The 15884-nt window shown below is 38.8% G+C and overlaps 1 protein-coding gene across 3 annotated transcripts in view; it reads left to right on the top strand.

Moving 5' to 3' along the window:
* Positions 1-15884, top strand: part of ELOVL7 (ELOVL fatty acid elongase 7) — a 50866-nt gene that overhangs the window by 14756 nt on the left and 20226 nt on the right. For 2 of the 3 annotated variants that reach the window (XM_014053869.2, XM_087715541.1), the window contains exon 2: positions 11951-12081. In XM_014053869.2, the coding sequence (XP_013909344.1) occupies positions 12018-12081 (64 nt within the window). In that variant the 5' untranslated portion in view covers positions 11951-12017. Of the gene's footprint in view, positions 1-10609; positions 10760-11950; positions 12082-15884 lie in introns of all 3 variants that reach the window. The other variant, XM_087715542.1, reaches the window with a different exon arrangement.

The following is a 15884-nucleotide window of genomic DNA, read 5'->3' as shown; positions in this document are numbered from 1 at the left end:
TGTGTCAGCGTGACTCACCATACGGAGGGGGGGTCAGAACAGTTTATTAAACATTTTGCCCTGGATGGTTGCTTCTTCTACAAACCAGAATATCAATCCATCTTCATAGTTTTTTTAGTCTTCTTTTGAAGTGATATACAAGAAGACGGTACGCTTACTAATGAAATTGGGCATTCGGTGGTAGTACCTCTTTATTGGTATAAAGTATGTCTTAATTAAGTTTACTAACATTTTTAATTAACATTTTCCATAAACATGTTATTTAACATTTTACTGGTTTTACTTATTAATGGTTGGTTGGTTTAATGTTTTTTATTTCAGTTTATTTCTTAAACTTTTTTTCTAAAAAAAAATAGTACTTGCAAGATATGAAGAGTGATAGCATGGAATTTAGATATAATTGCAATTGTGAGCAAAACTGATATACTACTTGGATTACAAGCCATCTTCATCAGTCCTTTCTATTCCTAGGATATTGTCTTGTTTTCAAGTCTCACAGTTGAGTTGCTTAGTTTCCTTTTTTGGTCAGATTTGTAGAAGTTAAAGAATTATTTTAATGAATTAAATCTATTCTAAAATTTAATATCTTAATATAACCATTGAATATGCAAGAAACAGAATCACTGGTTCATATCTTTTGCTGGTAAATTCCAGGGCATTCATTACCATGCTGGTAAATTCCAGAGGCTCTGGTGGTCTTAAACTGTTCGTGTGTGTGTGTGTCTGTGTGTGTCTGTGTGTGTGTGTGTGTGTGCGTGTGTCTGTGTGTTCAGGTTTAGAAATCTGTAAGGGTTTTTTGCTGATTCGAAATTGGACGCCAAGTTTGTCAGAATTTAATATCTTCAATAAAATGATCTAGCTTGGCGATGAAAAAGGAATGAATTTGTACTTGACATAATCTCTGATCTCATTTGAGAGCCGTGTTCCACTTCTCTCTGTTTAATGTTTTGATCAAAATGAAAGGGAGGGAGGAACTTATTGGGAATGAAAATGAAAGTTGTTGGATGAAAATTATTTGATGGGAAAAAGGAGTTTGAAGGACACTGGGAAATTCATTTTGCTGAAATCCTCTAAATCCTCACTTGGGGGAAGCTGATCTAATCTACTTTGTCCAAGGATCCCTGAGAGGAACTAATACAAGATGGTTAGGAAAGCATTTGATTCTTCTTGCTTAGTATTTCCAGTATCAATATTAAAAAGATTCAAATTATGATGATTCAGGATAATGAACTGCCCCTTAGCGCTCTCCACTCTCTCCACAGGAACAAATGAATAAAATAAAATTTCCCACCTTGAAGTATAATTGGCTTCACTGATAAGATGGGAATATATTCAGATTTGTTGCCAATTTGACCTACCTAGGCCAGGATAGTTTTTAATTCAGAGGGGCACCTACATAAGATCCTTAAAATGCTGAACTTCCTGACTCTGAGCTATTGGGCCAATTAGAGTGCTGATTTTATAAAAATCTAAATAGTTGACCCAAGTATAGGCCGTCCTCAACTAGTTCTTTTACTGGCCGTTCAAAGTTATAACAACTTAGTTACAACTGAAAGTTATAACTGAAAAGTGACATGACCATTTTTCACACTTATGACCATTGCGCCATCCTCATGGTCACGTGATCAAAATTCAGACACTTCTCGGCTGACTCATATTTATGATGGTTGCAGTGTCCCGGGGTCATGTGATCACCATTTGGGACTTTTTGACAAGCAAAGTCAGTGGGGGAAGCCAGATTCCCTTAACAACCCTGTTAATAGCTTAACAACTGCAGTGAGTCACTTAACAAATGTGGCAAGAAAGGTCATAAAAGGGGGTGAAACTCACTTAAGAAATTTCTCACTTAGCAACATAATTTTGGGGATCAATTGTGGCCATAAGTTGAGGACTACCTGTACATAAAACACGCTTCCTCCAATATCATCAGACCCAGCCTAAAGTCTACCTGCTTGCTGTTTCATCAATGGTAGCAATATTCTATGGAGATACTACCCATGTTTTGCAAAATCTAGACAACCATTAGAGACGGAGAAGTTCTTGTTCCTAGTATCATTATGAAACACAGCAATGGTGGGATTCAAATAACTTAACAACTGGTTCTCTGTCCTAATGACCAGATGGGTAGGCGGGGCTTGGTGATCATGTGACCGTGTGGGCGTGGCCAACTCAACATTACTCAGGTCGACGGGCACTTTGCCTTAGCTGTTACAATGTAATCAGGGTTAACCAGAGAGGCAGTTTCTGTAAACAGGGCAATAAAGATTAAGCCAGAAACAACACCAGAATGTTTCCTTCCTTACAGGATTAGCCCTGTAAAGCAGAAAAAAACCAAAAGAAGATTTCTTCCAACAACCGGTTTTCTGAACCTCTTAGAAAGTTAAGAACTGGTTCTCCCGAATAGGTGCAAACTGGCTGAATCCCACCACTGAAACACAGATACAAATTATAAATAAGTTGGCTAGCCATGTTGCTGTTAGTTGCAAAGTCGTATCTGACCCATTGCGACCCCATGGACAGCGTTCCTCCAGGCCTTCCTGTCTTCTATCATCCTCTGGAGTCCATTTAAGTTCATACCTACTGCTTCGGTGACTCCATCCAGCCACCCCATTCTCTTGAGTCGTACTCTTCTTCTTTTGCCCCCAATCGTTCCCAGCATTAGGCTCTTTTCCAGTGAGTCCTTCCTTCTCATTAGGTGGCCAAAGTATTTGTGTTTCATCTTCAGGATCTGGCCTTCTAAAGAGCAGTCAGGGTTGATCTCTTCTAGGATTCACCGGTAGATCGCTTTGCAGTCCAAGAGATTCCTGTGAGTCTTCTCCAGCACCAGAGTTCAATTCTTTGGAGTTCAGCCTTCTTTATGGTCCAACTTTCACAGCCATACATTGCAACTGGGAAAATCATAGCCTTGACTATATGCACTTTTGTTGATTAGCCATACCTCAGTCTATATAAAGGTATTTATTTATTTTTTACAAAATTGCCAGTCATTGCCCTTTCTCCCTAGAGTGTGCAGCAGGATTCTGAGTTATGAGGATTTTTTAGAAGGCCTGTTTAAAAATAATAATAGCAGTCTGACTTCATTTTTTTGTTGACAATTTAAATATTTGCTTGCTCCTTCCCCTTGGAAACTTGTCTACTACTTCCACGTTTGAAGGTTGCTATGTTATTGCCTGTTTTATGTGGGTTATTTATTTATTTTTTAAAATGGCATTTCTTATTTTCACCATTAAATCTGTGACTCAACCAGGTAGTGAGACTACAAAAGCTTTCTGGGAGTTAGGATGAGGGAGTGGGATTTTTACTTAGAAAATTAGGAAATGTTTTCAGATATGATCGTTGTACATACCTGTCCTCTTCGCTGGATTTAAAAGGCATATTTTAAAAATGCATGGAAACCTGCATACCTAAATCTATTAATTCAGGTAAGAATTATTTACACCTTGTTATATATTCCTACTTTATTTTTCAAGCCAATGTTTATATTGTTTAGTTATGCTTGTCCTCAACAACTGAATTGTACTGCCAAGAAAATACTCCTTCCTTCAAAGGAGTTTGAGGCTGCATTCTCCACACATTACTGCCAAATTTAAAAAGAAATAGAATGTTTAGGAAATTAGGCTGCGGTATTTTATCCAGTTTTTTCCCAACCTGGATGTCCATAAATCATACCTCTCTGTCTCTGTGTGTGTGTGTCTCTCTGTCTCTGTCTCTCCCTTCCTCCCTTCCTCCCTCTCTTATTTTTATCCACACTGCAGAGATGGGATGAATTATGTATTAAGATATTATGACTTTGGTACTTGTGTCAGTCATTGGAACCCATATACATACAGAATTGTATAATGATATCATCCCATTTGTGGAGTCATTCTTGCTATAGATGCAGGTAGTCCACAACTTATAATAGTCCATTTAGTGACTGTTTGAAGTTACAATGGCTCTGAAAAAAGTTATTTATGACCGTTTTTCAAACTTACAACCATTGCAGCATCCCCATGGGCATATGATAAAAATTCATTTGATTGATGCTTGCCTCATATTTAGGATGGTTGCACTGTCCCAGGGTCATGTGATCACCTTTTGTGACTTTCTGACAAGCAAAGTTAACGTGGAAGCCAGATTCACTTAACAGCCATGTTAAGTGGCTGCAGTGATTCAGCTAACAAAGGTGCTAGCAAAGGTCATAAAATGGGGCAAAACTGACTTAACAAGTCAGTTAAGTCACTAACAAGTCATTTAGCAACAGAAATTTTGGGCTCAGTTGTGGTCATATTTGGAGGACTGCCTGTACTGCTCTTTGTAAAAAGCACATATAATTCTATAGAAAACATGAATTCTTGTTGTTAACACCTGGTTTTAATTAAGTGTGTTTGTTATGCGTATATAAAAAGGCATCTGACAAAATTAAGGTGAAAGGATAAAACCTGTTGAGCTTAAACAATTGTTCCAACTTCATAAGGAGTTGTTCCAGCTCTAATGGATATGGGCTAATGCTATTCCAACAACTCCAGGTAGGCTTTAAGTTAAGAATCTTTCTAGAATGATTACAACATTTCCAGTAACACTGAAATAGATGTTTTGAATTTCAAACAGAATGTTTCAAAACTTGAAATGTTTCAATCTTACAACATTCTGTACACCTCAGCATGGAAATACAAAAATGCAAGATGAAACCTATACAATAAGATCCTCAGCAAATCAGTAGGAACACAGCCTACAAAAGAAGCAAATGTCTAGTTAAGAATGTGAAACTTGGGTATTATCCTTATCCCTTCCTAGCCAGCCATATTCAGATGTTTAACTCCAGAATGCAATTGCTCAATAAATTTCGTACATTTGTTTACACAACGATCAAGGATAAAGAGAAATACCACATATTGCAGTCTTATTCTCTTGGGTTTGGTGTTAAACATCTGAAATATTTTTTTAAAAGAATGTTCCATTCTGGAACTTGCTAGTGGAGTTTTGTTAGATACGAATAAACATAGGAAACAATTTAAAAGTTGAAATTTTCCACAGGAGTGTTAGATGCTACCTATCTTGTGAGCTATTTTCCACAGGAGGAGCAAGAGACTATATATAAATATTTTGTGTTTCTTTAGTTATTATATGAAAGTATAATATTTTCTGCAAAGGGTTTCATTTTCTGCATCCTTTATGAAAAAATACCTTTTAGCTGGAGTATATGCTTTTACTTGTTTAGGGAAAAGATAAAGAAGGGAAGCACTAGCAAATTGTACTGCTGTCTCAGCATTTCTATGGAATTTTTGAAGTAAGCCTATAATTTGGAGATTTGGAGACAATGCAGAATTTATATTAATACCTGGATTAGTTTCTTTTGAAGAATAGTTTAAATGTTGAGCTTTTCTATTTCAACATAATAAAAAGTCCCATAGCACCTGTTGTGACCCATTTTCATTACTTGTTCAACTAAATGATCACAAATTGTTCAGAGAATTAAATTGTGGGGAGGTGCAGGTAAGGAGAAGTTAAGGTTAAGGTTTAAGGTTTAAGGTTTATTGCATTTATAAGCTGCCCTATTCCCCAGAGGGACTCAGGGCAGCTAACAAATCCAAGGGAGGGGGGTAGTACAAACAAGGCAACACAACAAACAAGATACAGAGAAAAAAAATAATAATCAACAGTCACACAATTCGAGCGGGGAAGGGAACTCGTCAACCCCAGGCCTGCCGGAACAGCCAGGTCTTAACGGCTTTACGGAAAGCCCGAAGGGAGGTGAGGGTCTGAATCTCCGCGGGGAGTTCATTCCAGAGGGCCGGAGCAGCCACAGAGAAGGTCCTCCTCCGGGTGGTCACCAATCGACATTGGCCGGTAGATGGAATCTGGAGGAGGCCTAATCTGTGGGATCTGATGGTTCTTTGGGAGGTAATTGGCAGCAGGCGGTCTCTCAAGTACCCAGGTCCAATACCATGAAGGGCTTTATAAGTGATGACTAGCACCTTGAAGCTTATCCGGAGACCAATAGGCAGCCAGTGCAGCTCGCGGAGGATAGGTGTAACATGGGTGTACCGAGGTGCACCCACAATCACTCGTGCGGCTGCATTCTGGACAAGCTGAAGTCTCCGAATGCTCTTCAAGGGCTGCCCCATGTAGAGCGCTAAAAACCATGTATACTGTAACTTTCTTGGAAATTGTTTTCTAACAAAGAAAAAAAATTCTGATTATATGTTTTTTTAATTACTTCAAAATTGTGCTTTAATGCATGCATAACACTGCATTATTGCAATCTTGCAGCTATGCATACAGTCTTACGTTTTAGATGTGGGAGCAACAACCCCATAACAACAACCCCATAACTCAGGGATGTTAAACTCAATTTCATTGAGTGTTGCATCAGGGTTTTGTTTGACCTCAAGGGGGGCGTAGCCAGGGAACATGGCCAGCTCGACATCACTTATGTTGGAGTTTGCCTGTGGTGGCCCAAGCACTCTGCGGCGAAAATGGGCTCTTGAGGTCCATTTTCTGCTGTGGCGGCCTCCTGCAATCCTCTGCCAGTGAAAATAGAGCTCTGTTTTCATTGGCAGAGTGTTGTAGGAGGCCGCCGCCGCAGAAAATAGTGCTCAGGAGCCCGTTTTTGCTGGCAAAGGCACTGCAGGCCAGTCCTTCACTGTTTCCAGGGCAACTCTGTGGGCTAGATCTAAGCACCCAATGGGCCTGATCCAGCCCTGGGCCTTGAGTTTGACAACCCTGCCATAGCTGTTTAAAAACTCAAGCAGAGCATGACAGCTTATGAAAATATGTTTCTAGTATGAATCCAATAGAAGACTCATTCAGCTGATGAACAAATCTCTGTGCATCTTGTTTATAATCATTTGCCGATCTAAATAGTTGTTCCCTGAAAGATCACTGTGCCCTTTTTGAGCATTAAAATCCGGTCCATTCCCTGCACACCCTGAACTCTCAGAGGGCATGCTGCAACCTTAACAATGAGAACTGCTTGCTTAATTTCTCTTAAAATTCCACATGATTCGTAAAGCAAAGCAAAACTTTCTAACTTGAACAACAAGTTTCTGAGTTGAACAAAATACTTTACACATTCTGAAGTGTTGTATACCTCATACTCACTAACAAATTTTCTGAAAGTAAAGTAGATAAACATCAAGATGCTGACTAGGCAGTCTGAAGGTTTTGCCCTGAATTTATGTCTGAAACCTAGCCTCATCTTGGTAAGGATGCTTCTGTAAATTGATAAGATTGGTCTAAACATGGTAAGAATGATTCTTATATAAACTGATGACAAGATTAAATAGCAATAAAATGGGAAGATTTTGCTGTACTGCAATCTCTACATGGTTAACCTATAAAGAGCACTACTGTACATAATAATAGTCTACTGTGATAATAATTTATACAGAGAGTGTAGTTTGTGTGTAGGTGAATATGTGCTTTCAAGTCAGTGGGTGACTCTTGGCAACTACCTGGACAAACTCCTGCAATTTGTTTTCTCAAAGTTTTCTCAAACATGATTTGCCAATTGCCATTCCTAAACCTGAGAGAAAGAGGATGAACCAAGGTAATCCAGCTGGCTTTGTATCTAAACCAGGTCTAGAACTCTCAGCCTACAGTTTCTAGCCTTAGCCATTACATTAAATAGGACGCCAGAGAGTACTTCTAGCTTTAAATTCTTATTTATCAATGAATAGTAGAGAAATGTTCTAGAAGAAGCTAGGATTTGTCACAATTCATGGAAATAAAGATTTCCACTATGTTTATATTAATCTGATATCTGTCTGGCGTAAATGCATAAGTACATTTATATGCTAAATGTAAGGTGCTAAATATTAAAGTTGCCTGGACACAGGTATTCAGCTGAGGACTCTGCCAGTTAAGTATCTTGAGCAGCGGTGGGATTCAAAAATTTTTATTACCGGTTCTGTGGGCATGGCTTGGTGGGCGTGGCTTGGTGTGGGCTAGATCTAAGCACCCAATGGGCCTGATCCAGCCCTGGCCTTGAGTTTGACAACCCTGCCATAGCTGTTTAAAAACTCAAGCAGAGCATGACAGCTTATGAAAATATGTTTCTAGTATGAATCCAATAGAAGACTCATTCAGCTGATGAACAAATCTCTGTGCATCTTGTTTATAATCATTTGCCGATCTAAATAGTTATTCCCTGAAAGATCACTGTGCCCTTTTTGAGCATTAAAATCCGGTCCATTCCCTGCACACCCTGAACTCTCAGAGGGCGTGCTGCAACCTTAACAATGAGAACTGCTTGCTTAATTTCTCTTAAAATTCCACATGATTCGTAAAGCAAAGCAAAACTTTCTAACTTGAACAACAAGTTTCTGAGTTGAACAAAATACTTTACACATTCTGAAGTGTTGTATTCATCATACTCACTAACAAATTTTCTGAAAGTAAAGTAGATAAACATAGATGCTGACTAGGCAGTCTGAAGGTTTTGCCCTGAATTTATGTCTGAAACCTAGCCTCATCTTTGTAAGGATGCTTCTGTAAATTGATGATAAGATTGGTCTAAACATGGTAAGAATGATTCTTATATAAACTGATGACAAGATTAAATAGCAATAACATGGGAAGATTTTGCTGTTCTGCAATCTCTACATGGTTAATGTATAAAGAGCACTACTGTACACAATAATAGTCTACTGTGATAATAATTTATACAGAGAGTGTAGTTTGTGCGTAGGTGAATATGTGCTTTCAAGTCAGTGGGTGACTCTTGGCAACTACCTGGACAAACTCCTGCAATTTGTTTTCTCAAAGTTTTCTCAAACATGATTTGCCAATTGCCATTCCTAAACCTGAGAGAAAGAGGATGAACCAAGGTAATCCAGCTGGCTTTGTATCTAAACCAGGTCTAGAACTCTCAGCCTACAGTTTCTAGCCTTAGCCATTACATTAAATAGGACGCCAGAGAGTACTTCTAGCTTTAAATTCTTATTTATCAATGAATAGTAGAGAAATGTTCCAGAAGAAACTAGGATTTGTCACAATTCATGGAAATAAAGATTTCCACTATGTTTATATTAATCTGATATCTGTCTGGCGTAAATGCATAAGTACATTTATATGCTAAATGTAAAGTGTTAAATATTAAAGTTGCCTGGACACAGGTATTCAGCTGAGGACTCTGCCAGTTAAGTATCCTGAGCAGCGGTGGGATTCAAATTTTTTTATTACTGGTTCTGTGGGCATGGCTTGGTTGGCGTGGCTTGGTGGGCATGGCAGGCTTGGTGGGCGTGGCTTGGTGGGCATGGTAGGGAAAGGATACTGTAAAATCTTCATTCCCACCCCACTCCAGGGGAATGAGTCTGCAAAATTGCCATTCCCTGCAAGAAGAACGAAGGTTGAATTTTGGACCAGACTACTCAGAGTAGAATCGGTGGTGTGTCAAGGAGCCTGGCTTTTAAAGGTCTTGAGACAGGGAAACTGCATTGAGGGAATCTAGTGACCTCAGGCAGGTCTATCATCAAAAGAACTCCAAGTGTGAGTGGACTTTATTAATAGCTGTCTTGGATGAGAAAATGTATTCATTTTAGGTATCGCCCAACTCCAAACTGACTCTGGGCAGCATACAATCAAGGCAGCAGAATAAAAATAGAATATAAGAGTTATTACATAAAAAAATAAGAACCAGCTAGCCACATCCACATACAATGTGACAGGGAATCCAAAGCTGGGAATCCAAAGCTGGGAGAGAATCACTAATGAGGGGACTATAGCTGAATACACTAGTTAATATGATTACTGGGTGTTTGTGGAGGTTGGAAAATACTTAGTGGTATTTGATTGAGTTGGGACATTACCTTTAATTGGCATCACTAAATTGCTAGTTTCCAGTGGGGCTGAGTGAGGCCCTATAACAGGGGTCCTCAAACTTTTTAAACAGAGCCGATTCACGGTCCCTCAGACTGTTGGGAGGGGGGCAGATCGGCTGGGTGGGCATGGCTAGGTGGTCATGTGACTGGGTGGTCGTTGCTAGGTGGTCATGTGACTGGGTGGGCATGGCTAGGTGGTTATGTGACTGGATGGCCGTGGCCAGTTTAGCAGTCCATTTTTCCTTTGTTCTTGCTGTACTTGCTCCTCCCCTATTCACACACGGTCATAGATCACATGACTGTGAAAAACATCCGGAAAGGCTGTTTTTAAAGTATTTCTAAAGACTTTTAAAAGACTTTTAAAGGACTACTTTACAAGTTGGCAGCAGAGCAGCTTTTCAAGCCAGCAGCAGCCCCTCCCCTACTCACTCACCGATCCTGGATCATGTGGCTTCACTGGCGAGATCGCCCATCACTCAGCTGGCTCCCCTTTCGGACTTTCCTTCCTTCGGTAGCAGCAGTGTGATCAGAAGTGCAACTCAACCCTTGAAATAACTAACCAGAAGTGCATCTGGAGTAGATGCTTGCTGGGAGATAGGCCGATGGTAAGGGGCAGGCCAAGGGGTGGGGCTGAATCCCACCACTCCGCGGGCTGGATACTTTGCATTGGTGGGCCGTAATTTGAGGATCGGTGCCCTATAATAATAGCCAGAAGAATTGTCAGGCTTAGAGCGTTGATTGACCTCCTATCATTATAATCAAATTTAATACTGTATTTTACACTTACACTTTTTCTTGTCTTCCAGTGCTGCTTTTAACCTATATAGCCCAATACGGTTTAGCATTGAGGTAGCTGCAAGATTATTTTCTTCATTTAGAGGCAGTCAGTCCAATTTGAGTTCCCCAGAAGAAAGAAGCTGCTAGTCCATGGTTTCTGTGTGGTGAAACATGCTGAGGTTTGCAACCATTGTCTTGTTAGGGATGTACCTTTTTATAGAAAAGATTCCTTCTGGAAATTAGTCTTGTTCCTGTTTTTTGGTTTTCTGCAAAATATGAAAAACAGCTATTTTGGAGAGTTTGTGAAAAATAAGCATGTGCCATTGGGTTGTGAGTTTTAATTATTTGTTATGGTATTGCTGACTTTAGTTTATCCAAATGATTGCAGTAGAATATACAATGAATCAGATGAGATGAAACACATACACTGCCTTACTAGGAGTGTATGTACACTGAATGGCATTTGTATAGCAAGTTATATGGACCGAGACAGTAGAGAGAACTGTTGGCAAATAGTGAAAAATCTTTAATTCTTGAAGAATTGTTTTTCCAATAGTGGTAGTTTAAGTAAAGGTATAAAGTATAGTATTTCAAAAGGTGTATGAATGAAAGGAACAAGTTTCTTGTTCCTTATCATAGCAATATGAAAACTTAGCATTTGCTAAATTGAAAATGTACATAAATATGGCAAGTGTTAACTTGGTCACATTTTTATGCATTATTGCATTATTGCTATTGTCTTTTAATATATATTAATACTGTAATATTTAATATTGTATCAGTATAATATATTGTAGATTGCATAGCTAAGTAGGATTGAGATGGTATATCAATTTCATGCTGTAAATAAACATACTACAGGATTTTAATCACACAATTTTGTTCCTGAGCAAAATGGATTTTTTTTACTATTTAAAATAAAAAAAATCAAATATAAGAAAAACAGTGTTTAAATTTTTATAACCTCATTGCCCAACTTCTTCATAACTTCAGCAGAGAAAAATGGGAAAATCAAATTTGATAAACATAGAAATGGTTTTCAGGGTATTGTAGTATTAGAATTCTGAATACTATTGACAGTATTATTTGAATTATTCAATTATTCAAATTGTTCTTTGCTTTAATTACAGTCATGAAGTTGATCTGCATTTTGGTTCTGGTCATTAATTAAGACTTATTTCTGGGAAATGTTTCTTGAAGTTGTATTTCTAAAAGCATAAGGACAGAACATAACGTGACTAAATTACTTACATGGGGAATGAACTGCTTAAGGCAGAAAACAGTATTATGCAAACATTGTAAATTCATAACAATCATCTACTTAATTTTCTAAATTCTGAAAAAACTTACCACTCCTTTTTTTCTTACAGATTTCATAACATATACTAACCTGTTTGCCTTCAGGAAGAATCCTGAATCCTATGTACTTTTGTGAAAATGGCATTGTCCAATTTGACTTCGAAGGCTGTACTGATTTATGATGACTGGATTAAAGATGCTGGTATGTCGTTCTTGATAAGGTTCTCTTAATTGTGTAATATATCTCATTATACTTTAAGCATGTAACAACTTACACATAAATAATGCTTCAAGATATTTTTATGGAGACATGAAGACCAAGAGCAGTTAAACTTAGTTCTTCACAAATCTCTTCATTTTTAGTATATTCTATTTGCATATAGTGTAACTTTTTAAAAAATGCTACTTCAGCATATATTTTAACATTGTTTTTGAGAAGAGGGAGATGGAAATTATATACCTTTAAAAGATTCCAGTTAAGAGTTGTGCATTAAGCTAAAAACGTAAGAATGATTAATGTAAGGATGATAAAATGATCTAACTGGCATGTTATAGCAATAGCATTTAGACTTATATACCTCCCCATAGTGCTTTACAGCACTCTCTTGGTGGTTTACATATATTCAACAATCTGGTTCCTCATTTTACCGAGCTCAGAAGGATGGAAGACTGAGTCAACCTTGAGCCAGTCAGGATTGAACTTCTGGATGTGGACAGAGTTAGCCTGCAATTCTGCATTCTAACCACTGCACCACCAGAGCTCCCGTTCTTATTCCCAGTGAATAAGATAAGGCAATGTAATATTTGTCCTGTTTACTGTAAACATAACTAACAGGCAACAGTCTTAAGGTGTTGACTTCTTTCTCATTTCTCACTAGCAACCAATAGTATCCTTTAAGGAACCATATCAAGATGCTGAATCTAACCCTGGCATTTTCTAATAAGTCTCCTCTCATGCCGGCCCCCAAAGCATTCATTCAGAAAATGAAAAAGATGACACAGCAGAACAGGGAATATTTATATACAAAATACATAAATAGTTTTGCTTTTGGAAGCATGGGGGTTTACATGGTTTAGCAAATAAAATACTGGTTATGATTGCATTATTATATTCCTTATGATTGCCTTAATTTTTAAAAGCAGGTATAAAAAATATGCAATGCTATTGTTTTAGTACTTATGCATTATCACATTCTTTCATGAATCAGTTTTTAGCCACTGAACTGATGACTGTTGTTGCATTTGGAAAGGTAGGGATTGAAATAACAAGTGGCCCTCAGTAGCTTATTAAACCTTGTGAAAGAACTGAAATAAAGAAGGTAATTGAGAAGGTAATATGGCAATTTCTTTCTGAAATAGCTTCAGGTCACAATGCAGAACAAAATGTTCCCGCTCATCACTGGCTATCTGTCATTAAAACATAAGACTTCAAAGAGAAAAGTGTTGTAATATAACAGATTGTGTATAGGAAAATGTTTAGCCTTTGTCTTTGGCCATTTAAAACATGGAGCAACGTTTGTGGGAACTTTTTTCTGAATTCCCATTAGGATGGATCAATTGCTTTCTCAACACTACATGATTGGAATAAGAGTTGGCTTCAGAATTAAGAGTGTCCTGGCCAGCAGCAAAATAAAGTTGAAGGATAGGGTAGTGATTTTAGATTCAGAATAAAAGACATTTGGATTCAGAAAGATTAAAATATTACATACAGGTTTAATACAGCAAGTGTTAAAGTTTGATGAGAGTCAAAGCATTAGAAGTAGGAATTAAAAAATATAATTTATTTCTAAAATTAATAAAAGTGTGCTTTAGATAAGAACATTTGAAAAGAGAAAACCCCCAGAGCTATCCAAATTCAGTCATCTTTCTTTTTATTAAATACTGTTTACAATGTCTTCATCTTTTCTGATGTTTTTATCTTAACAACGTTTTCTCCATTTGACATTGTCTGGGTTTACATGTTGGGCTAAGGCATAAAGTAATTATGTGTGATGTGTGAAACTAGTAAATATTCCAGTGGTTTCTGGTGATTAGAATTTTCTTATCCTTGTCCTGTTCATCCTTTCCCTCCCTCTAATATTTGACTCTTATTTATATTGGCTTTTTAAAAATCACTATGACTATTGGCATTGTTTACACATAGTATTGAATTTGAATAGAATGCAGAATTTGTAGTGACTTTGATTTCCCATAGTCTCTTTAAGTTAATATTTTCTTAAAATATTTCTTTATGGACATTGGGCAGCATACAATTTAACATGGTAGGAAGATTCAGTATTTTCCTTCCAAGGTTTTCATTGCATTGCCACAGTTGTGACAGAGGAGTTGAAAACAAAACTATCTGCCATGATTTCATTTCTATCTGCCTGATGTTCTTTAGCTTAATCGATATATATATATATAAACACAAAAACACTCACACACATATCACGAAATCTCCAGAACCGTAAAGCCTGCAAACCTGAAATTTGGCACATATGTTCCTTTTGGCTTCTAGGTGCTCGGTAACAAACAATTTTTTGAAATGAACATCAGATCATTAGTATTTCTTCTATTATTATTAACACGCTCTGATGCTAAGAAGTTAGACATTCTACTCCCCCTCCAAACCTGAAAACTTGGACGTGGGCATGGCTAGCACATTACTCATCCAGCCTGCTTGCTGAGAGTTTGAAGAAGAGCCTGAGGGAGAGAAGGGAATAGCATAGGGGAGGATTCTATGGGGCAAGCCTGAGGGAGAGAAGGGGATGGGTAGGATTCTGTGTGGCAAGCCTGAGGGAGAGAAGGGGACAGGATAGGGGAGGATTCTATGGGGCAAGCCTGAGGGAGAGAAGGGGATAGGATAGGGGAGGATTCTGTGTGGCAAGCCTGAGGGAGAGAAGGGGATAGGATAGGGGAGGATTCTATGGGGCAAGCCTGAGGGAGAGAAGGGGATAGGATAGGGGAGGATTCTATGGGGCAAGCCTGAGGGAGAGAAGGGGATAGGATAGGGGAGGATTCTATGGGGCAAGCCTGAGGGAGAGAAGGGGATAGGATAGGGGAGGATTCTGTGTGGCAAGCCTGAGGGAGAGAAGGGGATAGGATAGGAGAGGATTTTATGGGGCAAGCCTGAGGGAGAGAAGGGGATGGGATAGGATTCTGTGGGGCAAGCCTGAGGGAGAGAAGGGGAAAGGAGAGGCCGATGGTAACCACTCATTAATTTTCAAGTGTCAACTTATCAAGCCTGATCACACAGTTTTGTAGCAGAGCATGGGTATTCAACTAGTTTTCAATAGATTTAAAGCCACATTGGCTAGGAATTCTGGGATTTGAAATCCAACATATTGGCAGAGATTCAGCTATTCCTTTTCATCCAAAATGCCTCCATGACAAACATTGACCTCTTTTTCAACATCTCCAATATTTCTCTTTTTTACTCTTAAATTCATTTTTTTTTTCTGGCTTGGCCATCTTTTATACGAAAGAAAATTGTCAAAAGATTTTCTACAACTGATGAAAATTTGTGGTTAAATGATAAAGTTGCTCAGTTTCGGTCGGACTTGGACTCCACCTTTGCAGATCCAGCCGAGGCACAGGGGGATAACTTGGCAGACCATCTCTGGGTTGAGTTTCAGGATGTTGCCCCTGGGGATGTGGACAAGGCCATACGAGCTATGAGTGCCTCCACCTGTGTACTGGACCCGTGTCCCTCCTGGCTGGTTGCCAACAGCAGTGAGGTGACACGAGGCTGGATCCAGGCGGTCGTTACCGCTTCCCTTCGGGAGGGGCACTTCCCCGCTGCACTTAAAGCGGCGGTGGTGAGACCCCTCCTGAAGAAACCATCCTTGGATCCAGCCATTTTCAACAATTACCGTCCAGTCTCCAACCTCCCCTTTGTTGGGAAGGTTGTTGAGAAGGTGGTGGCCTTCCAGCTCCAACGGTCCTTGGAGGAAGCTAGTTACCTTGACCCCTTCCAGTCCGGCTTCAGACCTGGTTACAGCACAGAAACTGCTTTGGTCGCATTGA

Source organism: Thamnophis sirtalis, unplaced genomic scaffold, assembly GCF_051295495.1.
Source record: "Thamnophis sirtalis isolate CommonGarterSnake01/CBP01778 unplaced genomic scaffold, rThaSir2_p1.2 scaffold_5, whole genome shotgun sequence".
NCBI lineage: Eukaryota > Metazoa > Chordata > Lepidosauria > Squamata > Natricidae > Thamnophis > Thamnophis sirtalis.
This window is presented reverse-complemented; position numbering and strand designations above follow the sequence as displayed.